We start from the raw sequence: 27645 nt of genomic DNA, 5'->3' as shown, positions 1-27645 counted from the left end.
CTCCTGGGACGTCCTGTTCCTTTATGCTTTCCCGCCGTTGCTACTGTGACTCATCACTCAACTCAGATGGTCCAGGTGCAGGATGATCCTCGTGGCACCGGCGTGGCCGAGGCAGATTTGGTTACCGGACCTTCTGGATATGTCGGCGTCCCCCCCAGCCCCCCTGTCAAACTGCCGACGGACGCGGATCTTCTCGCCAGAGAAGGAGGCACCATCCTCTACCATGACCCAGGGTCGCTGAACCTGCCTGGCTCCTGCAGCATTAGAGTTTGGAGGATACGATATCCCGGGGGACTGCAAGGAGGTACTTGCGAAGGCCAGGGCATCCTCGACTCTCAAGTGCTATGGTCACAAATGGAAGAGGTTCTCTGTCTGGTGCCACTCACAGAAGATTAACTATGAGGATTACAGCCCCTCAAGTGCTGCCGTACTTGCTATCGCTGGCCAAGGCGGGGCTGGCACATGTGTTACGCTCACCTGGCTTCCACAGGGCCGTCGGTCGGACCCGGACGGCTGCGGTCTCCACTAACTTGATGCGTAGTGCAGAGATGACTGACTGGACTGGCCCTCCTAATCTGGTCTGCTTGACCCGTATAAGTATTCTCCTTATACTCTTGAAAGATGAGCTCTCCATCCTGCATGGATTGCAGGGGCGCGTTGATGCCAGTTACTTCACTGGTTTGAAGGCGTGGGAGAGTTCCGGAGAGTATTGACTCTGAGGTTCCTGGCGAGGACCAGTAAATATCAAGTTCATAGAATTCAATAAGTCCGATGTTCACTCTTGTTCCCCCCCTTCCTTCCTTGTCTTGCAGCTGAGTTCATGAGAAGATGCTCTCGTGGTAGCTCGTGGCGCTCAGATAAGAGTCTGTATTACCCTACGAGGTCCGGTAAATGTTGCACGTGTTTTACGTGTTTTCTCTCTTTGCAGTTGCGGCACATGAAGATGTGGAGAGTTATAGAATAATCCCTCCGGTGGTAAATCAGGTAAGTCTATGGTGATGAGAGTTATATTAGTTGGTTTTCTCGGCTCACCTTGTGGTTTTCTTTTGTCCCCCAGGTGCCGGAGTTCGGCGAAGAAATGATGGAGGCAGTGCTGAATCGAAAGATGCTGCGAGGACTGGTGAGTATGGCGCGGCGCTGCAGCTGGAGATGCGACGCGTACTGAAATGATGTTCTTTCCAGGTCCGGAGGCGAGATGGATCCGGAATCGGGAGAGGAATTCGAAAATAGTTAGTTTTCTAACCTTGTCCTTTTCATTCCTTTGTTTTAGGAGCTCCAGATTCGAGGCAGGCGTGGTAGAAGACTGGATGCTGACTGCAGGCACGGTGAGCGTTACGCTGCTGGATGCAGAATAACGCAAAGCGTGTGCTACTGTTCGAGCATGGTTTAAATAGCCTCCAAAGTAGTTCCAGGTAAGAAGTTCCCCAGAACCACGCCCGAGTAAAAAAATAGTCCCTGTAAAAAAATAGTCGCATCCAGGCCTCACGTTGGCACCAGGACTGAACCCAAACAGCCCCCAGCCGGGGCTGTTGGGGTTTTAATAAGTATCTGGATGCCTGCTCCCGGAGCTGATGGCCTTGGTCCTGATGCCCGGGGGTAGGCATCATGACAACATGCCTCCATCAAGATCCACCTGGCGGCTATCTCCAGAACTCCGGGGTGGTCATCCCTATGGTCTCATCGCCTGGTGAAGGAGTTCCTGAAAGGACTGTTCCGATGAAGGCTCCGGCCCCGGCGTGGGAGCTCAGTGGTGCTGACCAGGCTCATGGGCCCGCCATTCGAGCCTTTTCACTCGGCACCGTTGAAGTTCCTATCGTGGAAGACAGCGTTTCTTGTGGCCATCACCTCTGCACGACGAGTGGGAGAGATCCAGGCCCTCTCCTGTAAACCTCCATACCTGACATTCCACGAGACGAGGGTAGTACTGAGGACGCACCCCTCCTTCATGCCCAAGGTGCCGTTGGACTTCCATCTCAACGAGCACTTGGTGTTACCTGTTTTCTTCCCGTCGCCTTTGTCACCGGCTGAAAGGTCTTTGCACTCGCTGTATGTGGCTAGAGCGCTGAAGTTCTACGTGGACCGCACAAAGAGTTTTCTTAAGACATCACAGCTGTTTATGAACTTTGGACCTGTGAACCAAGGGAAGGCCCTCTCGAAGGCTTCCATTTCCAGATGGTTCTCCGGCTGCATCATGCACTGTCACCAGTTGGCAAACCGACCGTTGCCCGGCAGGCCAAGAGCCCATTCAACCAGAACGATAGCCGCTACCACGGCGTTCCTGTCTGGTGTGCCCCTGCTGGACATCTGCAGGGCTGCTAGGTGGAGGTTGACGCACACCTTCACAAGATTTTACTGCGTCAACCGGGACTCCAGGGAGGAGGCCAGAGTCGGCCAGGCAGTGCTGCACAACCTGTTCGCTTGAAGGTGAGCCTGGTGAGTGTTGGGGAGAATTCTCTGTAAAGGCTAATTTCCCAAACCTAGTGAGTCCCCCAGCAGCTTTGCTGGATTTTTGGGGTTTATTTTTTTCTCCTGCTAAGAGTGAGACTTTTTTCCTCCCACTCTTAGACATGATTGAGGTGTTCCTTTGACTCTGTATGTGTTTTATGGGCTATGGGGGCCTTTACCCCATAGGGCTTCATGTGTTTTTGGTATGTGGGTTACACAGCACCCTCCGTGCTGTAACCCAGGGGTGTCGTAGCGACCCCCAAACATAGACTGCATACCCTGGGACTGTCTACTGTCTCCCAGGGCATGTAAAGTCACCATTGGCTTTACTAGTCTCAAATTGTGAACAGAACCAGTACAAACCATCCTATTGTGGACGTACTGGTCGGGGCAATTCGATTGCCCCGGGGGTCTGTTGTTCGAGGGGGCACTGTCCAGTCCCCCCCGACCGAGTTTTGGCTGGTGGCAGTGGATACTACTTTTTATATTCGACCGCGAATATATTCCTATGGGATTTTCCCATTGTTCGAGGCTTCCACTTTTTAATATAGCCTCGAACATATCGCCGGTTTATTAAATTAATATTAATTCACCGGTTGGTAATTTTTGCCGAAACTTGGTTCCAAAATGGCGTTTGTGTTCGCTTCTGTGACTCCAACCCAAGTCGAGCCCTTTGTTCCACTTTTTGGCGGGCTTCTCCACAGAAGCCTCCAAAAGTGGTGCCACTCTGTCTGGGTACCTCTGGGGGGTGTGGGAGGGGGTTTAGGCACCCTGGACTGAGTTGCCCCGGCAACTCAAGTTGCACTCTTGTGTGATTGGCCCAAGTGGTGAGCCGCCCGGCATGTTTGATTGACAGCTAGGCTGAATGAATGGGGGATTTCTGCACAAAAGCAGGGCTTTGGGACTGGAACTTGAGAAGTCGCCACAGGACCTAAAGAATCTGAGGAGGGAGAAGCCGAGCCGACCTGCACCGACGACACCACCGGTGGAGCCCTGCGGAACCGTCTCACCACTTTTCCCGACGACGGAGGCGATCTCCAGCCCGGAGAGCCTCTTCCTTTGACTGGTGGGGATAACCAGTTTGCCCGTCTTTTCGCCTTCCTGGACCATCTCGTGGCCGCCTTGCCCGTGCCAAGCACCCCGGCAACCGGAATACCACGGTTTACCACTACCGCGAAGAAAAGGGTGGTACCTTGTAACCGGGAAACTCCACGGCTGGTTTATTCCCTGGCAGCGCAACGACCTTCAGCTTTCCTCCATGTCGAGACCGCCTCTTCCTCTGGACGAAACACCGACTTGCACCCGCTGCCAGGAACAACTGCCCCCGCTGGAGTGTTCTTCCCACTTTCAGGTACTGTGTCCCGCCTGGCTTCCCTTGCGACAGATCGTTCGGGGTGACAGTAAATCCTCGACTTTCTAACCTGGGCTATCCTGGGACCTGTTAACTAACTTTTCCTGACTTGATCTCAATCTTTTGTCAACTTTCTACAAAGACTCTTTGGGCATAACCCCACTGTGTGATCCTGACATTTCGCTTGCTCTCTCTAAGAGTGGGTCTGGCATTTGAATTTCCTTGCTCTCCAGTAGACTTTGCCTCACCTGCCTCACTGTGGTCCTTTGAAAAGTATTGAAATTTGTGTGCTCTCATAACTCTATTTTCCCTCCCTTTTTAATAACTTATTAGAGTGTCATCTTATGTTAAGCGCTCACCTCTGTCTGAAAATAAGTAGTGCTTCTCAGTAAGACTTGTCTAATAAGTAATTAGGGTTGTATATATATAATAGTGACTGTGTGTTGAATTTACTTACCTCTTTGTGCTAGTGTAATTTACAAGTGTGTCTTTAAATAATTATATACTTTTACACCAAAGCTCTGGTCAGCGTTTGCTTGTGCTACTGGGTCTCTGTACCTATTGTGTATACTCTATATACTGCCTAACACATCTTGAGAGAAGTCTGACTGCTCAGCCACAGCTACAAGGTAAATCTGGCCGGTACAGACTGCTACCAATTGGGTTTACTGCCAACCACCTGTAGTCCTAAATCTTTTGCAGTGGTCCCTAAGGGAACTGCACAGGTTTCTGCCTAACAGTGACGAGGTAAGAGATGCTTAATGTTGAGTTGTTGTAATGCTTACTGTTGAGCCTTGCCACCTCCCGTGGTTGTGCATGTGTGTACTGCTATGTATTCTTATATTCATGAGCATGTGAATCCATGCCAGACCCCATGCTGGAGAAGGAACAAGTTACTTACCTGTAACTGTTCTCCAGCATGCGTCTGGCATGGATTCACATGCGAACCCTCCCGCCTACCCCTCTGTGGCTATTCTCTTGGTCCTACTGCCACTTTACGTACTACCAAATTTGAAGATGGCTGCCAGAGGGGCTTAGGGTAGAAGACGGTCATTGGCTGGGGGCAGTATGAACCAGAGACCAGTGATTGGTTATTAGTAGAAAGACAGTTCAGAAAAGAAACAAACTGATTTTTTTCTTTACCGAGGATTACCAGCCTGACGACGGGGACTAATCATGAGCATGTGAATCCATGCCAGACCCGTGCTGGAGAACAACAGTTACAGATAAGTAACTTGTTCCTTCCCTGTTCGCTCTGCGGACAAAAGTCTCATTTTCGAGGGGTTTGGCTCCTCTGACGTATTCCATATCTATGACGGGTAATGTCCACAGCTGTGCTACTTTGGAAAATCTTTGGCGTCTGCGTCCTGCTTCGATGACGTCGATGCGCCGTCCCCGAAGACCTCCTCCGACGGCCGATGTCATACTATGTGATAAGTAGGACGCACGACGCCCATAGCCTCAGTTCCATTTTTTCCACGAACGTGTTCGCTTCGTGAATCTCGGTACGCCTCAACTCTTTGGAGTTTGCTGCTTTCTTCTCGGTTCGTTGAACCTGTTCGGTTTTTTGTGAAGACCTGTTCGTGGCGATGTCTACTTCGTCTTCAATCCCGCATCCGGGCTTCGAGAAATGCGGGGACTGTGGGTCCAATATGTCGGTCACGGACTCGCACGACGCCTACCTCTGGTGCCTCGGGGAGGCCCACGATACGGACGACTGTGTCGACTGCCAGTCGCTCACGGCCAAGGCCTTGCGGGAACGCAAGAAGAAGCTGTCGGTAGATCGGGTGTCTAAGCCCCGGAAGTCGAGGTCTACGAGGGCTATCGACGGATGACTCGAGAGTCGACTCTCCACGTCATCGTCGGAGTCCAGTGGCTCTCCTTCAAGGAGTCGGTCTCGCCATTCCCGGAAGCGCCGGCATCGGTCTTGAATCGCAGGGCACCGGTCCGTCCGCGCCTCTGAGTGGGGTTGGTCGGCACCGGTCGAGACACTGCTCGTACGCCTTTGGGCTTGGGTGGTCGGCACGGCTCGCGGGAGAGGTCCCGCTTGGACAAGGGTAGCCGTTCTCGCCATGCCCGTTCCAGGTCCCGGTCCTTGACGCGCTCGAGACCGCGTGATCCTGTGCTGTCTTCGAAGAAGACGTCGGCGCCGGGGTCGTCTACTATTTCTCCTCGAGGCTCTGCCTCCGAGGGGGTCGTCGACGCTGTCGGCACCCAGGTCATCAAGAGACATGCTCGGAGCTCCAGCTTCGAGACCTGTGTCGACGCTGGCGGCGCTGCAGCTGACGTCGACGCCGACTCGTTCGGTGCCCTCGACGCCTTTCGAGGCGGTGGTGTCGGAGGGGCCCCGTGGCATGGGGTTAGCCCCTAGAAAGGCTCTGGCTAAGGTCAGGCACAGCTTTGGTTCCAGATGTCTTCCTCTCACCGCCTGGAGTACATTTCAGAGGGTAATGAAGGCTCTGATGACGGCTTGATTCCCGTTACGGTACCAGATGAGCTTATCTCGGGCCATAGCCAGTTTGATGACCTGAGCCAGTCACTGCATGATGCCAGTGGACGGGACACCTCTCTGGAGGTGGAGTTTTGTAGGCCGGAGCCTGGCACTCATGCCGATTCTTCATATCGGCGCCTTATGTCTCGGGTCACCGAGTACTTGGGTTGGTCGGCTCCCCCAGGGGAGTTCGTTCAGGATGATCTCACGGACATCCTTGATCTTGGTCCCCCCCACTGACCCGGTATTGCCGTTTCATATGGCTCTGCAGAGAAGGGTGGTGGCGGCTTGGACTGCTCCGGAGAGTCTCCCGGCAGTGGGCAAGTCTTTGTCGCGAAAATACCGTCCAGCCATTAGCGACCCCTGCTACTTGTCTAGGCACCCCACCCCGGAGAGTTTGGTGGTGCAGGTGGCTAAGGTCCCGGCAAAGCAGGTGTCGTATCCTACCATCCCTCCGGATAGGGACGACAAACGTTTTGACGGCTGGGCGAAGAAAGTGTGTTCTTCGGGTGTTATGGCGCTTCAGGCGGCCAACTCCCTATGTGCCTTGTCTCGTTTCACACACACTCTGTGGAACTGTGTTGCATTAGCGGCTGATCATATTCCCGAAGGGGACGAACGGGATGATTTCCTTGCTATGGTTCAGGATGGCAAGGATGCTATGTGTGAGGCCGTTCAGTCGGGTTTGGACTTGGCGGATTGTGTCAGCCGGTCCATGGCGGCGAGCACCGTAATGCGCAGGTTTGCTTGGTTGCGGAAGTCTGGGTTCGCTCCTGATTTGCAGTCCCGGCTCCTCAACATGCCTTTTGACGGTGAACACCTTTTTGGCAGCAAGGCTGACGAGAGTCTTGAGAGGTTGCAGACCTCCAAAGCTGCAGCGAAGTCGTTGGGCGCTGCAGTTCGCCAACCTCCGCCTTTTCGTCCTAGGGGACAGCAATGGAAGGGAGGTTCCTTTCGCTATTACTCGTCCTTCAGTAAAGCGAGGGGAGCTAGCGGTCAAAGAGGCCATCGTAAGAGTGCCAGAGGTGGAAACAAAGGTACTCGAGGTGCCAAGGCCGCTCGGGCAGTTGCAACGCCGCAGCCGCTACCACTCAGTCATGAGGCCAGGTCCCATGGTTCGTTGGTTGGAGGAAGGCTGGCGCAGCATCTTGTAGAGTGGCAAGCCATTACTTCGGATGTGTGGGTTCTGCAGATCATAACCCACGGCTACTGTCTTCCTTTTCGGCAGAGGCCTCATGACAATCCACCAGGGAGCCTCTCTTTGAAGAGTCTGGATCCGCTCCTTGCGTAGGAAATTCAAGCCCTGCTGGAGAAAGGCGCCATAGCGGACAGGAACAAGGTATGGTATTCCCCTTATTTTTTGATATCGAAGAAAGACTGGGGATTGAGACCCATCATGGACTTGCGCGGTTTGAACAAACTGCTCAGGAAGGACAAGTTCAAGATGGTGACTCTTTCTCAAGTCCTCCAGGCCGTTCAACTTCAGGACTGGTTGGTGTCTCTCGACCTCAAGGATGCTTACTTCCATGTGCCGATCCATCCCAAACACAAGAAGTACCTGAGGTTCGCGGTTGGCGACTCACACTTTCAGTTTCGGGTCCTGCTGTTCGGATTGACCTCTGACCCGAGGGTTTTCACCAAGCTCATGGTGGTGGTGGCAGCGCATCTCAGGAAAGGGGGATTCACGTCTACCCCTACCTGGACAATTGGGTGATCAGTGGGAGCTCTCCCGAGCAAGTCCTGGATCATCTGTCCGTCACCTGCCACTCCCTTCACAGGCTGGGCTTCTCCCTCAATTTAAAGAAGTCCCATTTGACACCAACGCAGCGGCTCCAGTACATCAGAGCAATGCTCGACACGTCCCTGGGGCAGTGTTTTCCTCCTCAGGTGAGGGCTCTTCACATTCAGCAGATGGTGCACATGTTACAGTTTGCCCAGAATCTCCCAGCGTCCGAGTTCTTGAGACTGCTCGGCCTCATGGCATCCTGCATTCTTCTGGTGCCAGAGGCTCGTCTGCGGATGAGATCTTTGCAGTGGGCACTCAAGCTCCAGTGGTCTCAATCCTCCGGCAGGCTGTCGGACCCTGTTCAGGTGCCACCCTCGGTGGCCCGGGACCTTCTGTGGTGGGCCGTCGAGGGCAATCTGATGAAGGGGGCCCCATTTTGGCTGCCCTGGCCGGGGGTGACGATCGTGACGGACGCATCCCTCACGGTATGGGGAGCTCATGCCAACGAGTTGACAGTCAGTGGTCGTTGGTCTCCGTCGGAGTCCAGACTCCATATCAATCTGTTGGAGCTGAGGGCCGTCAGGCTAGCCCTGAAGGCTTTTCTGCCGACTGTGCGCGGAAAGAGTGTCCTGATTCTAACGGACAACACGGTGGCCATGCACTACCTCAACAAAAAGGGGGGGCAGGGTCACTTCCGCTGTGCAGGGAGGCGATGCAGCTCGAGTTCTGGGCCATCCAGCAGGAAGTTTCGATCTCGGCTGTTCATCTGGCCGGAGACGACAACGAGACGGCGGACGCTCTGAGCTGGCAGAGTTCGATCTCTCGAGTGGGAGCTGGCTCAGGAGATTCTCCTGGAGATCTTCGCCCTTTGGGGGTCCCCTCAAGTGGATCTCTTCGCCTCCAGTGTCAACCTGAAGTGCAAAATGTTTTGCTCGATGTATTTTCCTTCAAAAGGAGCCTTGGGAGATGCGTTCGTGGTGGAGTGGTCGTTCCCACTGCTGTACGCGTTTCCTCCAGTCCCCGTCATCCTGCAAGTGCTGCGGCGGTTCGGTTCCCGGATGATGCTCATTGCTCCGGCGTGGGCCCGAAGGACGTGGTACCCGGACCTTCTAGACTTGTCCATCTGCCCTCCACGTCGTCTTCCCTACCGAGACGATCTGCTCTCACGGGAGGGGAGTCAGGTTCTCCATCCAGAGGTCATATCCCTCAATCTTCACGCTTGGAATCTGAAAGGTTGAGGTATAAGGATTGGGACCTCCCTGAAGACGTAATGGAGGTGTTGCTCTCGGCCAGGCGGCCGGCAACTAAGTCTCTGTACCGTTGGAGAAAGTTATGCGACAGAATGTGGATCCTTTTGAATGTGACATTCCCATGGTTCTGTCTTTTTTGCTTTCTTTGGCCCACAGTGGCTTGCAAGTGGGGACCATTAAAGGTTACCTGGCGGCGCTGTCCATATTTAAGCGCTCGTCTGAAGAGTGTTCCCATTTTAAAATTCCTTTAATTTCGCAGTTTTTGAAAGGGCTCACAAATGTGTTCCCTCCGTCACCTTTTCTGGTGCCAGGTTGGGATTTGAACCTTGTTCTTACGTTTCTTATCGGTGCTCCGTTTGAGCCTTTACATTCTTGCCCTTTGAGGCTGTTAACTCTGAAAACTGTGTTTTTGGTTCCGGTTACTTCCGCTCGCAGAGTGAGTGAGTTACAGGCACTTTCTGTTAAGCCGCCCTTCACTGTGTTTCACAAGGACATGGTTGTCCTTAGAGTTTGTCCTCCTTTTCTTCCGAAGGTGGTTTCGGAATTTCATATGAGCCAGAAGGTTGTTCTTCCGGCGTTCTATCCTCCTCCACATCCTGGTAAGGAAGAGGAGAGAGGCTCCATAGGCTTGATCCTCGGAGAGCGTTGAGCTTTTATATTTCGCGCATGTCCCGGGTCAGAGTGGACGATCAACTTTTCATTGGTTACGCTGGAAAGCGTTTGGGACAAGCTGTGATGAAACAGACTGTCTCGTTGGATTATTTGAGCTATCGCTGAGTGTTACCGCTTGGCGGGTAAGGACCCTCCGGCTAGCTTGCGGGCCCATTCTACCAGAGAAGTGGCTGCGTCTACTGCCCTGCAGAGGGGAGTTCCTATTCGTCACATCTGTGATGCAGCCACCTGGGCTTCAGTACATACTTTTGTACGTCACTATTCCCTCGATTCCATCAGAGGGCAAGATCTGGCCTTTGGCAAGGCAGTTCTCTATTCCGCTATTTGATTGGGCATGCTAAATTTGTATTCTAAATTCTTTCCCACCTCCTTGCTTGGTACTGCTTTGGGAGTCTGTCACAGACATGGAATACGTCGGAGGACCCAATCCCCTCGAAGAGCAAGTTACTTTCTTACCTAGTAACGTTCTTTCGATGGGATGGTCCGACGACGTATTCCATATCGCTCCCTCCCTGCCTTCCCCGCTGCACAATTTCTTTTGCGATTGCAGCTTGCATTCCGCAAGGCCTTGTGTGTCTGACTGGCAGAAATTTGGTGGCACACGTTCTAGGAAAAAACTATAACTGAGGCTATGGGTGTCGTGCTCCCTACTTATCACATCGGGTGACGTCGGCCGTCGGAGGAGGTCCTCGGGGACGGCGCATCGACGTCATCGACGCACGACGCAGACGCCAAACATTTTCTGAAGCAGCACAGCTGTGGACATTACCTGTCATAGATATGGAATACGTCGTCGGACCATCACATCGAAAGAACGTTACCAGGTAAGAAAGTAACTTGTTCTTCTATTAATATCTAGTGACTTGTGATTGTTATAAAGGGATGCGTAAATAACGATTGGTTAATGAACAAACAGGCATTAGCTGCCCTCTAACGCTACTCAGTAAGTCACGTTTGTTTGCGCCACCATTTGGTCAGGACTAATGCATTATTTTACACACCCGTGTCTGTTTGTATAATTGGTTCCTTCGCACGTACCCTAAAGCAAGGTTTCAATTTATAATCTGCACCTGCCTAATCTACAAGACAACCTTGAACTCGAGGAAACTCAGTCCCTATCAAGCCATTTCCCATAGCCATGACTCCCTTACAGGACAGCATACCAAACTGCCCCAGAATTTTCTCTAAAGGGTTGTACATGAATCTAGGTACAGGCCAGACACGGATCGGGTGTCCCAGGCATCACCTGCACCTCTGCACCTCTGCCCTAATCCTTTTCTGCTCAAATCAGCAGCCCCCCCCCATACTCCACTATCTCTCTACCTTTCCACTGTCCCTCCCATACAAACTATAGTATTAAAACCCACCCTCGCAGCCACCATTCCCATCATAGCAAACCACACCAGCCCCTTCCACCAGTAGCAGATTAGCTACGCCTTGCCTAGACTCCAAAAGGCGCACGCGCCTCAGCACCAGAACCCATGCTCACTTACTCTCTCACTAGACCCATACTGGGAGCTTTCAGGAGACTAGCTCATCACGCACCCACCAACACCCTCCCTTGACAAAGAAGCAGAATAGCTCACTTGCTATCGCCCTACTCCCACACAAACAGCTTAACCAGAAGACAAACCACTGCCCCAAAAGCTAACCACCACCACAACCACCACAAACCCCAGAACACCCACTCCAATAACCAGCCAAACCGACTCAGTCCATTCAGCTCTGCCCTCCTCGCCCCTTTCGTAAACTTCTTTCCCTGACATGCTCCTTAAAGGTGCACTACTAAACCTGCGTTCCCTTGGAGTGCATGCCATTGATGCACATGACCTTATCCTCGAATACTAGCTTCACTTCTTAGTATTAACCGAAACCTGGCTCCACTCTGCTACACGTCCCCTACTGACTCTAGCTATCCCGCTGTAAGACACCATCATGAGAACAGACGGTCTAGATGCTACAGTAGGAGTAGCTATTATAGCTAAAACTTCATTACATTTCAGAGCGTGCAAAACAGAACAAATGGACTGATATGAGCTTCTAGCTCTCAAATTCGCCATAGATCCCAAAACCACCATCAATTTCCTCCTAGTCTACAGAGCACCCATCGCCAACAATCACCCTGGTATTATCCCCTCACTCATTACTCCTCTTTATAAGCTCAAGGCTAAATTCATCCTACTTGGAGACATCAACCTGGGATTTAACGACTCTTGTGACCACAAAGCCACAGCCTTCCATACTGCACTAAAGGAAATGCATTTTTCCCCAAATAGTCAACGCACCCACACATGCCAAAGGCAGAATCCTAGATTGGATCATCTCCTTGAACATCACTCTATCCCTTGATGCCATTACAGAAATATCGTGGTCTGATAACTTTCTAGTTCGTTTCAAAGTACCTATCACAAAAGCCCTCGACTCACCCACCCCACCATTCATTCCTACCATGGTTAGAAATGCATGCAAGCATACCAGAGAACCTGACCCCATCCTCCAAACTACTCTAAGCACAGCCTAGAACGAATACCAACCCCAGCGGTATCACCCGCTTCTACCACACCTGGCTGAAATTGGCTATCGATGAAGTAGCGCCACGCAAGCTCAAATTGACCAGACCGGATAAACGAGGCAATTCCTGTTTTAACGATGAACTGATCAATCTCATAAATAAAAGAGCACTAGAACACCTAGCTAGAAAAAAAACTCCACAGTTGAAAAATTAGCTTCTAGCAACCACAAAAACATACAAACTTGCAGTCATCACCTACAAAGCTAACTCCTAAATTCACGTTTCACCAATGCTGCCTCCAACAGCAAAGAACTGTTTTCAATTCTCATAGAATTGGAAACACCTATCCTACCTCCCAGCTCTGCCATGGCCAGCAAAGCATGGTGTACCACCATTCAGAACGCCTTAGTCTCCAAAATCAATTCCCCCCCACCAAGACAAAATTGCAACTAAAAGAAAAATGCCACTCACTGCTGAGACCCCTCCTATTATCTTGACCCACAATATAGACATAGCACCCCAGACTTTGACCGACACTCCCGATACAGTACACCAGTTCAACTTCACCATGGTCACCCAAGACATTGTACTAAAGACCATTGCCTCCCTCAAACCATGTAATTACAAAGGAGACAGCTTTCCCGCCAAACTCGTCAAGATCTGTGCTCCCACTCTTGCACCCATCACCAAATTCATTAACGCCTCCTTTAGTACTAATTCCATCCCCGCAGAAATCAAAGAAGCATAGGTCAGTCCCCTGCTGAAAAACCCCACAGTTGACCCTACAATACCCGCTAACTATAGGTCCATCACCACGGTCCCCTTTCTTCTTTAAAATAATTTTCCTCCTTGGCTGAGCGGGTGGTCGGGCAGCAGAATCTATCCTGGTGAGAGCGCCTCTGAGGCTTTTTTTTTAAATTATTTGTGTTTTGGCCCTGTTCCCTGCTCCCCTTCCCTTCAGCTCTTTCCCCACCTCCCGCCCTCCTCTCCCCTCCTGATTGGCTTCCTCCTCCCTCATCCCTGCCCTCCCCAGGGCAGCCCCTCACAGCTAAGGGCCCCTAGGTAAAGGGCGGCTCCCTCTAGGCGGCTCCTAGCTGTGTCCGCAGGGGATGCCAGTTGCCAGCCACCACCACTCTGACGTCCTTCTCACCCCCGTCCGCCCACAGATCGATTCCTCCCCCATCTTGTTACTATGCACTGTTTCAGTATTTTAAAAAAATGTGTGAAACCTAGGCCTTTTCTCCCCTATCTAGGATTCTCAAACTTAGGTGTGCCCTCCTACCTGGCTCAAACCGGCGCATTCTTGTAAACTCTCATCCAGAGTGGTGTTCTGTCCTATTGCGCAACTTGCTTGCCTCTCGCTGTCTTGTCTGCCTAAGCCAGTGTCCTTCGCTTGTGGCTTACCCTCTCCCTTCCACTTATTCTATGGTGCGCTCTCTATCTTTTCGAACTGGTTCTCTATTGACTATCCTCACTAAATCTGGTAGGAAGAAGTTTAAAAAGGACATCCTGGTCTCCAACCCAGGCCTCCCTATCGCCGATACCTACACCAGTGCCTCCTCCAAGGAAACTCTCACCGACATCCTTTGTCATGCCTTCGCCAGACCTATGGACCCTTCATATGGTCTCTGTGCTCTCTCCTTTCTCCTCCTCTCCCTCTGAGTGGGCGGACCTCTCCTCCTCATCCCTCTTGGTCTCGACCACACAACTCCTCCTTCTTGAAGACTTCAACTTCCACCTGGATGCCTCCTGTCCTCCCTCTGGACTCTTTCGTGACCTTTGCAGCTCTGTCACTCACTATCTCCCCTCTGGCACGACTCATTCTGCAGGGCACACTCTTGATGTACTGATCTCCTCAGACCTTCCCCTCTCTGTCCCTCTCACCACTCCTCTCTCCTGGAGTGATCACTTTCTCCTCTCCTCCCACCTCACCCTCCATACCTCTCAGGCCAAGCCACTTCCTTCACTGCCACCCACCTTCTCGGTCATCCGACCCAGGAAGCGCGTGTCAGCTGAGGCCTTCGCCACCACCTTCTCACCACCCTCTTCCCCTTTGGCTGACTCTCATCCTGACACAGCCCTTTCCACGCTCCACTCTGCTATATCTGATACTCTGATAGCCCTGCCCCTGTCGTGAGAATCCGCCTGAAGCCCAAAGCCAAGTGCAACTCCTGGTTCGACTCCAACCTCATCACCCTAAAACGCAAGTGTAGGGTGGTCGAGCGGAAATGGCGTGCTTGATGTACATCCTCTGACAAACTGGCCTGCTGCAAAGGCAATACAGGCTCTGTCCTAACGAAGAAGAGTGCATATCCAAGCCTGCGTTTCTGCAGCGTCTAACAACTCGGCCAAACTCTTTAAAATCTGCAAGGAACTTGCCAATCCTGCCGCAGTCTCTACCTCGCCTGTACCCTCTCAGGCCCTCTGTATGGCACTAGCTTCTCACTTCATCTCTAAAACTCAGGACATCCTGTCATCTCTCTCCTCCTTTCCCCTCCCTCCACTCCCTGCTCTTCCTCTAGCCTCTCTGCAGCCACCTCTCCTCCCTCCTTCTCTGCCTTTCCCCTGTTTGCCGCAGACGAGGTTGCTAGACTAGTCCGATCTATGAAAGTCTCGTTGAAACAGGTTCACCCCTGTTCCTCCAAAACTATCAAGGACCACATAGACTCCCTGGCTCCTGCCCTGGCTGATTTCTGCAATCACTCCTTCGCCACTGGAGTCTTCCCATCCCCCCTGAAGCACTCCCTTGTGCACCACCTTCTTAAGAAACCCATTGCCGACCCCTCCAGCCAGGCCAACTACCGCGCAATCTCCATCACTCCCTTCCTGGGCAAGCTCCTGGAGAAACTGGCCATCTCGCAGCTTAATTTCCACGCTGAATCTGTTGGCTGTCTTCATGACCATCAGTCTGGCTTCAGAGCTGGCAGAAGCACGGAAACTGCTCTCCTGAGCATCCGTGAAGACCTGCTCTCCAACCTTGACAATAACACCCCTTGTGTCCTCATCCTGCTTGATCTCTCTTCTGCCTTTGACACTGTCAACCATGCCATCCTGCTCAACCATCTCCGTAATAACCTGGGTATCACTGGTCAGGCTCTAACGTGGCTGTCTTCTTTCCTATCCGACCGACCCTCCCAGGTACAACTTGGGTTCTTCTTCTCCACTATCTTTTTCTCTACCTGTGGTGTCCCCCGGGGCCTAACCACTCTCCCCGGCTGTTCAACCAATACCTAGCCCACCGCATCGCTGCTCTCTGCCCCAACTTTCAGTGCTATGTGGACACCAAGCTCATCTTCAGGCTACCCTCTGTTAGGCAGAATCCTGTGCAGTTCCCTTGGGGAACACTGCAAAAAGATTAAGACTACAGGAGCATCGGTAAACCCAATTGGTAGCAGTCTGCACCACCCAGATTTACCTGGTAGCTGTGGCTGAGCAGTCAGACTTCTCTCAAGAAGAGTAGGGCAGTATGCAGAGTATACACAATCGGCTCAAAACACAGTAGAGCAAACAAACACTGATCAGAGCTTTGTATAAAAAGTATATAGTTATTTAAAACACACTTTAGGTAATACACTAGCACACTTAATGAAAAGTAATCTCAAACAGTCAGGTAAGTATACACACCTCCCTTGATAACTATCCGACAAGTCAGGGTTAGAGCACAACTATTTGTTAAGACAGAAGTGAGCGCTTAACCTAGATGGCACTCCAATAGTTTAGGTTAAAAAGGGAGAGAAAAGGCAGAGCATAAAATAAAACCGTTCCCAACACAGAGCAAGAGGAGAAAGGCAGGTTATACTGTAGAGCCAAAGTTCATAGGCCAGGCCCACTTTAAATGGAGCAAAGCGAAATGTGCCAAGGATCACACGGTTTAAAGTGCACTGAAAGTCTTTGCAGAGTGTTCAAAACAGGGTGGGGTGATTCAAAAGATATAGTTAGAGGCCTGGAGCCAACCCAGTATAGAAGCCAACGATGTAAGGGTCACCTTTAGCAATCTGTAGAAAGGGAGGCCAGACAGGACACAGTACCTTAAAGAGAAAGGAAGCGGGGACAGTTGTTCCTGGCAGTGGTTGCAGTTCGTTGTTCCGACCAGGGGAAGAGAGGATCTTGTCGAGGAGTGAACTTGGAGTCATTGCACTGCACAGGGATGAAACCAGCCGCAGAGTTCCCGATTAAAAGGTGCGGCTCTTTTATTTGTGGTCAAAAGTGGTGAGCTTGGCTATCCGGCCGCCGGGGTGCTTGGCACGGGCGATTCGACCAAGGGCCGTCTTTGGAAGGCGAAAAAGGGTGTACTGGTTGATCCCACCAGCTCAGGGGAAGAAGACTCGTCCAGCAGAAGATCTTCTCTTGTCGTCGGGAAAGTGGTGAGGTAGCTGCAGCAGGGCTTCACCGGTGGTGTCGTCGTTGCAGATGGCTCAGCTTCGTCCCTCTTCGATTTTTAGGTCCTGTGTGCGACTTCTGAAGTTTCAGTCCCAAAGGCCCTGCTTTTATGCAGAAAAACCCCCATTCATCAGCCTAGCTGTCAATCACACATGCTACCACTGGGCCAATCAGAGTAGAGTGCGACTTGGGTTGCTAAGGCAACGCAGTCCAGGGGGCCAATTCCCCCCCCTCCACCCTTCCTGTGGAACCCAGAGAGAGTGGTACCACTTGGAGGGCATCTGTGGAGAAGCCTGACGAAATAGTGGAACAAAGGGCTCGACCTTGGTCAGAGTTGGAGGCGGACACAAGCTCCATTTTAGAATAGAGTTCTGGCAAAAAGACCCAACCGGTGATTTAATATTAAATAAATAAACCGGCGTTATCTTTAACATTGCACCAAAAAGTGGTGCGTGTAAAATGAATGGGAAAATCCCATAGAGAATATTCCGGTGGAATATTTCGCGTGGTAACCACTGCCACCAGCCAGAAACTCGATGAGGGGGGACGGGACAGTGCCCCCTCGAAAACAGACCCAGGGGCAATCAAATTACTCCTTACCAGTACTTTCACAATATGATGGTTTGTACTGGTTCTGTTCACAATTTTGGACTAGTAAAGCCAATGGTGACTTTACATGCCCTGGGAGACAGTAGTCAGTCCCAGGGTATGGAGTCTGTTTGGGGTTCACTGTGACACCCCTGTGGTACTGCACTGCAGAAAAACAGATGATGCCCTATGGAGTAAAAAGGAACCCCATAGCCCATAAGCACATAACAAGTCAAAGACGTACCTCAAATCATGCCCAAGAGTGGGAGTAAGAGTCTCACTCTTAGCAGGAGAAAAAAAAAAAAATCCAGCAAAGCTGCTGGGGGACTCGCTAGGTTTGGGAAATTAGCCTGATCAGAATTCTCCCTAAAACCCTCGGCCTCCTCCTCCACTTCCCTCATCTCGGACTGTCTGTCTGCTATCCAGGAGTGGTGTGCCGCCAATGACCTCTGCCTTAATGCCAGTAAGACTGAGATCCTCCTCAACGGCACGCCCGCTCCCTCCTTTCCTGTAGCTCTCTGGCTGGCCTCCCTTGGCCCTCTTCCTGGTCCCACTTGTAAGACTAAAAACCTCAGGGTCATCTTCGACTCTACACTCTCCTTCTCTCCTCACATCTGACATCTCTAAGAAGTCACACTACCAGCTGCACCTCCTCAGGTATTCTTCCTTTCCTCTCCTTCCCCAAGAAGCTCACGGTCTCCAGAGCTCTGGTTCTCTCTAGGCTGGACTATTGCAATAGCCTCTTTCTAAATCTGCCTGCTTCTACTCTCCGCCCACTGCAACTTATCCAGAACAGGACCGCAAGACTTATCCTTGGCCTCAAGCCCAGGGATTGTATCTCTCCAGGACTGACATTTCTGCACTGGCTCCCAGTGGCTGCGCGGATTAAGTTCAAAACCCTCTGCATCGTCCACAAGGCCTTCTGGGGCCTGGGGCCTCAATACCTTCAACTCTCTCTCCCCAAATACCTTCCTTCTCGAGCTCTTCGCTCATCTACCTCAAACTCCCTCAGGGTCAGTCGCTTCTCCAAGCAACGAGTTGGTGGCAGCTCTTTCTTCGGCCGAGGCTCCCTCTGGAACAGCCTCCCTGCCTCCCTGAAACTTGAGGAGAATCATCTTTGGTTCCGGAAGCACCTCAAAACCTTTCCCTTTGTTTCTGCTTTTTCTCCTCCTCTCCCTTGCTGACTTCCTGGCTGACACTGAATTTGCACTGGTTACCTGGTCCCCCTTTGATCTCTGACCCAGATCCCCTCCCCTGCCAGTTACACTCCTGCACTGCCCTCCTGGCAAGATCCGCACTTGGGGACTGTTTCGGTATCCCTACAGTCCCACTACCAGCACTTGACACCTGATGTCGGCACTTATCCTTGCACTTGCCACCTGCTGGCCGTACTTTTACTTACTGTTTAATTTTGTTTTGTTTCTTACCCCATGTACTGCACTGTCCTCTCCCCCTCCCACTTCACCTCCTTCCCCTTCCCATGCACTTGTGCGATCTGAATGACACCTGGCCTAGTAGGATCGTTGTCTGTCCTCCCTCTGTTCACCGTTCCTTGCTTTGTCGCGCCTTGAAACACTTGTGTATAGGCGCGTTATAAATGCCACATCATATATCATGCATATACACAAGTACTTGCACATCTAGAAAACAACCATCTCCTAGGCGATGCACAATCTGGCTTTCGCCCCAAACACAGCACTAAGACAGGTCTGCTAGATCTAAAAAAATAAGATGGACGCCGTCAGAGACTCAGGGAATTTATGTATTCTCCTACTCTTAGATTTGTCTGCTGCGTTCGATTTAGTGGACCACGACAAACTGTTTAGTACTTTAAGAACTTTCACTTCTCAAACAAAGCTACCACGTGGGTTAAATCCTTCTCATCAGACCTTACTTCTAGAGTAGGCGGCGGACCCTATCCCAGTCCCTTTGGGTGTAAAAAGGATCGTGCCACTCCAACGCTTTTTAATGCCTACAAAAAACTTCTCTTTGCTGCATTAGACGCTATGGGGGTTATTTACACTAACTTCGCGGATGATACATAGATACTCATCCCAATATCTGGCAATCTAGAGCACGTTTCCATCCTTATAAATAAAATCTCCTCTCTCATTCAAAATTGGATGGCAACAAATAGTCTTTGCCTTAATGGCGAAAAGATCTAGATCCTCATGGTATGTTCCCCAGCTCCCCTGAAAGTTGCATTTGGACTACACATCTATCACTATAGACGGTACTCCCATTACAATAAACTCATTGCTCAGTCTGTAATTTCTCACTCCTCAAAATTGCATCACCCTAGCAACAGCCCTTATTTTGTCCAAGTTAGACTACTGTAATATTCTCCTGCTAGGCACCATAAAAAATAATCTAGCCAAACCAAAGCTTTAAGAGCAGCACTTGATATCCAAAAAAGAGACCACATCTCACTGACCAGGAGAGAAGTGCAATGGCTACCAATACAAGCCAGAATACTACACAAAGTGCCCACTATCACTCATAAATACATCATCCTTATCGCCCTACATATTAGAATCAATGCCTCGCCCAAAAAACCACAGTTGGATGTCTCAGATTCTCCAGCAATTACCTACTCGCCCCCTGATTCAAGAGCTCACGGAAAGGAGGGTCCAGCTTCACTGCATCAGCTCCTAGAATTTGGAACTCACTCCCACAGAACATAAGCAAAAAGCCCTCACTCACCCACTTCAAGAAACTGCTGAAAACCTGGTTATTCGATAAATTCTAAGAACAATTTTAACCACCATGAACACATGATTCACATTTGTCTTTAATTTGTCAGGAATATAGCTCAAAGTAATTAATTTGAAATGTGAGAATAATTTGTGTGGGGGAGAAGTGCTCAGCCTTGGTATCTAGGCTGGTCCAATATACATAGAACAAATGGTTTAAGGAAACCCGCGTCCACTGCACACTATCGACAAAGGCCGAGGCCTGTATGTAATTTAAAGGTCTAAAGAGTAACCTTTTAGTTTTTACAAGAGCGAATTCTAAGTTTTAGTGATTTTGTTTTCCTTGCAATGCCAGGACATTTTTTGAGATACCCAAATTAATGTTTGACCATTCATCTGTTTATCAAAAAGTTATTTATTTAGACCACATAGACCACCTTGTTTTTCCAATGATCATTCAATGTTTTATTTAAATCAGATCTATTTAGACCACATTTTCCTTGAAATTGATAATACTAAAACCCAATAAAATAACCCTTCATATTTTATCCCTTCGAGGGTAGACTAAATATCAAAATTTAAATGATCTTATGACCAAATGGTAAGAATGTACACCCCCTAGTGGGTCAGCCAAGGGTTTAATTTTGAACAGTTTGCATACTTATAACAACCCATGTTGTTTTTATGTACAGGTGCCTTATGGTTTAAAGACAAACAGCTTTTAATTATTTTACCAATGTTTCCTATAAGAAATGTTTTTCATATTACTTACTACAGTTTTATGATTTCTTTTATCCATTTTATCTAGTCCATCTATTTTTTATTGGTCTTTCACCTTTATACCCTTTGTATATTTGTCTACCTTGATTTCAGCTCATCTACCACATCTCTACTATACAAATTGAGTGCGCAATTCTTTTGCCCACATTCATTTGGATAATTGTCCCTCTTTCCAACTCATCCACCCCCCGTTCATCTGCCATCATTCATTCAAGATTATACATCTTGAAATCACATGCAAATGAAATTCATCTTTGCACACTTGCTTTCTCCATTTCACTTCATTCTTACGTGAGTCCCGTAATTTTCGTGCATTTTACCGTCATCTCGTGCATGCGCGGATGACGTCACCCGTAACCATAAAAACTCGATCCGCTTCCTTTTTCTAAAGGGAGCGGATGGAGAGTTTGCTGCCACAGCTACAGCTACACCTGATATCTCCTGGATTAACCCACTTCATCCTTGTAAGTAGAGCTGCTAAGCCATTCTCTGTTCTGACACATAGAGCCTTTGAGCTTTTGGAGCATTCATTCACCTTTCCCCTGGTGATTATATATTTAATTTTTTGTTCACCTTTAGAGCGGGACGATCAACCATCCCTAGAAATTTTGCACAGAGAAGCAGTAGATGCTGGTCTGTCGAGCCATTAAGTACTTTAACAAGTAAGTGTTTGACCACCCACCAGTCCTTCTTATCCCGGCCAAAATTATGCACCACTATAATCTTATTATGTATCATAGGTTTATGAAGAACTATGACCCTCCACCACACTGCCAGCCAGTTTTAAGTGGAGCTTCCCACTCTAGGAAACTACTTTACCGCTATATCTTTATAAGTACTGTAACAGCAACCACAGAAAATTTGCTAATAGAAGAAAATGATCTATCAAGCTCAGTGATACCTAATATGTTCTATCCATGAAAAGATATGTTTGTTATTCTACTATGTAGGCACCTAGCATAAGTCACTAGTTACAATGCCTTTTACTCTTTGTCAAGCAATGATCACTGATCTTAATAACAATACTATGTGTTTTTTCCTTAGTTATTTAAGAGTTTTTGATTTGCCTTATATGCACAAATGAATAATAATTTGTATTGATATGAAGTATTGATAATGCATTATTAATGTATCTTCTCTCTAGAGATTAATTCTGTATATAGAAAACAGAACATATTTGCCCCTGATGAAGAGTGAAAGATACTCGAAACGCGTTGGGCCAGATCATATACTGAATGTTTTTTTGTTAACAATTTGAATAAATAACTGTTTTTGATAAACAGATGAATGGTCAAACATTAATTTGGGTATCTCAAAAAATGTCCTAGCATTGCAAGGAAAACAATCACTAAAACTTAGAATTACCTCTTGTAAAAACTAATATGTTACTCTTTAGACCTTTAAATTACATACAGGCTTCGACCTTTGTTGATAGTGTGCAGGGGACGCGGGTTTCCTTAATTAGGAAACCATTTGTTCTATGTATATTCAATAAATTCTAACCTGCTTACATCCCAAAGGCTGTGTCAAGCCCCACCATCATCACCCCACGTGTAAGTATTGTAAGCACACATGTTCCCCATTTGTAACTTCCACCTTGTATATTTACCAAATGTCGTCTTTCACCTGTACTTTTTCCCTGTAACCAGAAAAGTTGTATTGTAAATGCTTAACCTACGCCGTGATACCTTTGGGGTTGGGCGTATAATCAAATGTAATGAATGAATAAATGTGTTATTTGGAGCATTGCCACCAGAACACTGTGGTGCTGCAGGAACTTCTGCACCTTCGATGGCTTAGCCTTTTTGCCCAGGCCTTGTAACTTCCACATCACAATCTTAATCCTACTCTGACTACAAACCTGTTTCAACAGACTCTGGGCTGATCCCGGGGCCCCCTGAGTGTCATACCTTCGATCTCCTGCTCGTGTGCGAGTCTCAACAGGAGGACTGCCAACGTGCCTGCCGACCCGGTGACTGTTCCAACAATAAGTCTACCCCCCCTCAAACACTCTAACCCCCCCCCTGCCCCAATTCACACTCCCTTCATTCCCCCCAAAATTCCCATTTCAACTGTTAATTCCTCAGCAGTATTTCCGTAACATAAGTTTCCCACTTTGAACTGTGGCCTACCCCTGCCACTGAACCTCCACAAATTCTGTAATGTGACAATTCTCTCCATCTGCCTTCACTACTTCAGTTTCCAGGGCCGATGGAAATGTGGTCTGGGTTGTGGCCACATCGGCTCAGTCTCCAATTGTGCTGCATTTTCACCTCTTGTTTACCATCCTGGCCGTGTGTTCACAAAGTCTCGTCCTCAACTCTGCGTCCATTGTCAGTTCCTTTTTCCGGTCACTCTGTTCCCTCTCCTTGTTGCTCTCCCGAAATGCTGTTCTGTCCATGTTTAGTGTCCAACCAAGGCCCGGCTTCCTTCGCCAAAATGAAAAAATGTGTCCGTCAGCTAGCACCTTCAACTTCGCCAGGAAGAGCATCATATATTTCATAATGCATTCTGGTAGCTTCTGTTTCACTGCTTCAAAGGACTTTGTTTCTGCACCTCCTGCGTGAAATCAGGAAATATCAGGATCTTCGTGTTGCCTCTTTGTACATTGCCAACTTTTCTTGCCTTATGCAGGCTAGCACCCTGATCTCTGATATTAAGTAGTTCAACCACTACTGCTCAGGAGGGGTGGTGGGGGAGAGGTGCACCTGGTGGCGGTGGGCGCCCGGTACTCTGAGCCCTCTACTGTGAACAGCTTGGAGAGACAGCAGGGGCGTAAAGTGTCCAGCACCAGCTTCTCCGCATACAGTTCTATGCTATCTCCTTCACGTCATGGTACCCCTATCTGCTGGATGTTACACCTATAGTGACCCCCTGAAATGTCCTCAAGGACCCTTGTTGCTCCGACCAGGCCCTTGATTTGGTTCCACCATGTCCCCCAGGTCACTAACCCGTTGCTCTGCCGCCGACACCCTGTCATTCACTTGCTTTAGGTCGGCCCGTACCAGTGACACAGCTAGAGCAACTTCCTGAATGTTGGTCTCCAACGCTTTCTGTGAATCTTGTATCGCAGCCATGAGGTTCTCCATCGTAACTCCCCCCCCCCCCCCGTCTCTAATCTCGCCAGCGCCTCCATCCATTAGGTCCAAGTTTTGTTTGGATATTGGCGGCTTCACCCGCACATACGTCCATCTTCTGTTGCCCCCTTCACCATGGTTGTGCCGTTCAGTTTATTTATATTCAGGTTTTTAGGGGGTATTACTGGCCCTACAATTGGCAGTGGTAGCCCAGCAGTTCCCTTTGCCTTATACCTGTTCAGTCCTATCCAATTGAAGGTCATCCATGAACACAATTAGGAAAAGATACATTGGACCATAATAATTGACCCACAGGTTTGAAAACCAGCTGGATGTGTCCTGGATAATTTTGTAATGTCGCATCCAGGTCTGACAAAAGATTGTCCAAAGTTTTAAGGTAGATTTTAAGGGGAAAAGGGTAGTTCTCTCAGGAATGATATTGGCCCAATGGATAGGGCATGTATTTGTGAGCATATAGCCATCAGATTCCTTTCAAATCTTACCTTAGATTGTCTGACATTTAGACATGCGAACCTCACAAGTTGTAGGCCTTCCATCTTGTAATCTTATCTGTTGATCAGTCGCCGGAAGTTAAAGTGCCCTCTCAGCAGTGAATCATAACACCTGCCCCTCAAGTTGACATCGACATGTCAAAATGTTATGCAACCTCTCTTCTCATGACATTGGTGCACAGCATAGCTAAAAGTATGATGTCATCAACTACATCCTCTTGTTACCCAACGCTTAACCCGGAAGATGAACATGCGCACTTAGAGACAGAGAGTAAAAGTTTACTTGCTTTTCACAAAAAGAAGCAAACCACTTGCACTTTTCAATAAATACTCGGTTGGGAATGTGCTCCGGGACCCTCAACCGGCCCATAGAGTCGGGGTTTGCCCAGAAGCACTTTAAGACACGATAGCAGCACCCTTGAGATGGATGGGGGTTCAGATTAACACTCCAACACCAAATCAATAATGACAACTCGATGGTTTGGCAAAGGGAGTCCATTTAATGACCAGTACAAAAAACGAGGAGTCTCATGAATATCAGTGGATGCGTGATCTTCTCTCGCTTCACAACTCCAACGAACTTCATAAAACACATAACATGTGTACTGAAAACGTGTCATCGCTGACGTTTAACGCTTAAAAGTTAGCATGCAATCTTATTGGTTTAGGAAAGTTAACTTTAATATAGGTACTATATCTGTATATGGTAACAGAGTAAGGGGATTGGATAAACACTGACAGGTGGGACATCTAAGCCCTACCTTCAAAATGGCTACTGTAGATGTCACTATAAGTATGACGTCCCATTGGTTCTACTAACTATAGCACTCTAGATTACTTGGCCCACTGATTGGGTTGGCACCAAACCCCACACATACTTTTCCTCTTTGCCTAGCAGCACGCAGAATGGTCGGTCAGGTGCAGGGTGCCCCTTAGCTCCCTGGCCTTCCTCCAATTGTTGCAATCCATCATCACTTTAGTGGCCATGTGTCAATTATTTCACTGTGGTTATCCTCGAGACTACATCTTCTGTCTGGAAAAGTTGTGACATCTTCGCCTGGCCTGGTGCCATGCGTAGGTGTGAAAGTCTTGCACTGTGTATTTGCCTCGTCATGTAATTCGTGTATTTGATTTTCGTTTCACCCACCACCTGCCTCCAGTTTCTTATCTTGACCCTTCTGAAGCAGGATATTCTGTTCTTAGTTTCAATTAATTGTAGCTACTGTTTGTCTATTCTACTGATACGACCTTGACTTTTCTGGTACGAGTTTCCTCTGCTGAGTTTAGTTTCTGCTGCTTATTCTCGATTTGTTGAATACAAAGCTCTCCTCGTGTGGCCTTTAGTAACCGTTGGGTTGATTCTGCTTCTTGTGCAAAGTGGAAATATACTTATATATACCATGGCCCCTGTGCAGCCTCTGGCCCCCGCTCTGGCCCCCCAACCGGTAGTGCAGGTGGTTCCATACCAGCCTCCGGCTCCGGTCTCCACACCTCAGCTTTAGACTCCTAGCACCCCTCCACTGGTGCTGGACAAACCGGACCCCCAGGGGGACACACTGAGGAAGAGGAGCCCGACACGCTGTCGTCAGCTGAGGCCTTCGACAAACATCTTGCAGGGCCGGCAGAGTACTTGGGCCTTCCTCAACCCAAGGTCGAGCAACCATCAGAGGGGGTCCTCGCCGAAGTCCTCACAATATGTCCTGCAGTGAGAACGGGGATCCCGATGCAGGAGGACAGCATCGCTTTGGCCAAAAAGGGCTGGCTCAAGCCCCACTTGGTCCAGCCGGTCAATCACCTGGACGCCAAGTACGGGCAGATGGAGGGGGGATACACTCTTGCTATCGGCCCACCCTCAGCCGCACTCCTCAGTGATCGCTGTGGCATCACTACGCCAAGCCTGCCGTCTTCGGCCGCAGCACTGCTAGGCAAGGAGAAGATCTTGGAGGCGTACGGGACAGACGCTGTATTCCAACACGTCCCTGCATCTTCGTCAAGCCAACGCGGATGCCATGCTGGCAGCCATTAACCAGAGGCTTTGGCAGGAAATTGCAGATTTGATCCCAGAGCTTCCGGTGCAGAGTCAATCACGAGTCAAGGCGGGACTGGCAGAGGCCAAGATGGTGGCACAAAATCCTCATGATGTAGTCCGTGGACCACATTGACAACTCTGGTTGGGCCATCTGCATTGCCATGCACGTGTGAAGAATGGCCTTGCTCCATGCTACAAAATTCAACCCGGATGTCCAGGAACGCATCTTAGACCTGCCGTTCTAAGGGGGTGACCTCTTCCACTCCACTACGGATGAGGAGCTGGATAAAAAGAAAATCCACTTGCAAATGGCGAAGTCTTTATCCATCCTTACAAAGACCACGCCCAAAACGTACACCCGGACAAAGGGCATACATACAGAGGGTTCTGCAGCTTCCAAGAGTGGAGGTCCAGGCAACCTAACCGCTCGCCGTCACCAACATGAACGCAAGCAACAAAAATGGGGGTGGGGGAGGGTGAAGTGATTTTTCCAGTCCCGCTTCTCCGCAACAGCCTCAGAGGGAAAGAAGGCATGACACGCCCCTCCGGGTCCACGTGTCTCCAGTGGGGGGCAGGTTTACTCTCCATGCACACATCTGGTGCCAGAATTTCGCGGACGCCTGGATCCTCTGTAGAATCCACGGGGTACCGCCTACCCATCCCAGCCTCTCCTCCTGCTTCCCCTCCACTATTGGGACAGCAACTCTTTTGGTGTAGATCCTCCACTGCCTGGCTCTCGACGAATGACCGGAAGTCCCAGCCTCCCAGCGAGACTTGGCCTTTTACTCCAGGATATTCGGCATTCAGAAAAAGAACCAGGTGGGCCTGTGAGTTGTGCTGGACCTTTCCACTTTCAACCTCTTCCCTACCACTACAAAAATTCAAGATGGTTACGCCAGCCTTAATAGCAGAGACCTTGTGCAAGGGAGAATGGATGTGCTCCATGCATCTGAAGGACGCGTACTTGCACTTCCCGATTTGGCACCTTAATCGTTCTTTTCTACGATTCAGGATCATGGGCTGCCATTTCCAATACAAGGTGCTTCCCTTCGGCCGCAATACGGCCGCTAGAGTCTTTACCAGGCTGATGAATACAGTGGCGGCCCTCCTCGGGGCTCAGGGCCACCACATATACCCAT

At 49.6% G+C, this 27645-nt stretch overlaps 1 protein-coding gene across 6 annotated transcripts in view; it reads left to right on the top strand.

Moving 5' to 3' along the window:
* The window catches only part of LARP4B (La ribonucleoprotein 4B), a 2592412-nt gene that overhangs the window by 812437 nt on the left and 1752330 nt on the right, over positions 1-27645 (top strand). For 2 of the 6 annotated variants that reach the window (XR_011303320.1, XM_069648005.1), the window contains one exon: positions 21468-21550. The exons of the other annotated variants lie outside the window; for them this stretch is intronic. Coding sequence is in view for 1 of the 2 variants with exons in the window: in XM_069648005.1 (XP_069504106.1) it covers positions 21516-21550 (35 nt within the window). In the remaining variant the exon portion in view is untranslated. The remainder of the gene's footprint in view (positions 1-21467; positions 21551-27645) is intronic. 6 annotated transcript variants of the gene reach the window in all.

Source organism: Ambystoma mexicanum, chromosome 2q (assembly GCF_040938575.1).
Source record: "Ambystoma mexicanum isolate Mex_15411 chromosome 2q, UKY_AmexF1_1, whole genome shotgun sequence".
NCBI lineage: Eukaryota > Metazoa > Chordata > Amphibia > Caudata > Ambystomatidae > Ambystoma > Ambystoma mexicanum.
The sequence above is the reverse complement of the archived record's forward strand: the minus strand, read 5'-3'. Positions and strand labels throughout refer to the sequence as shown.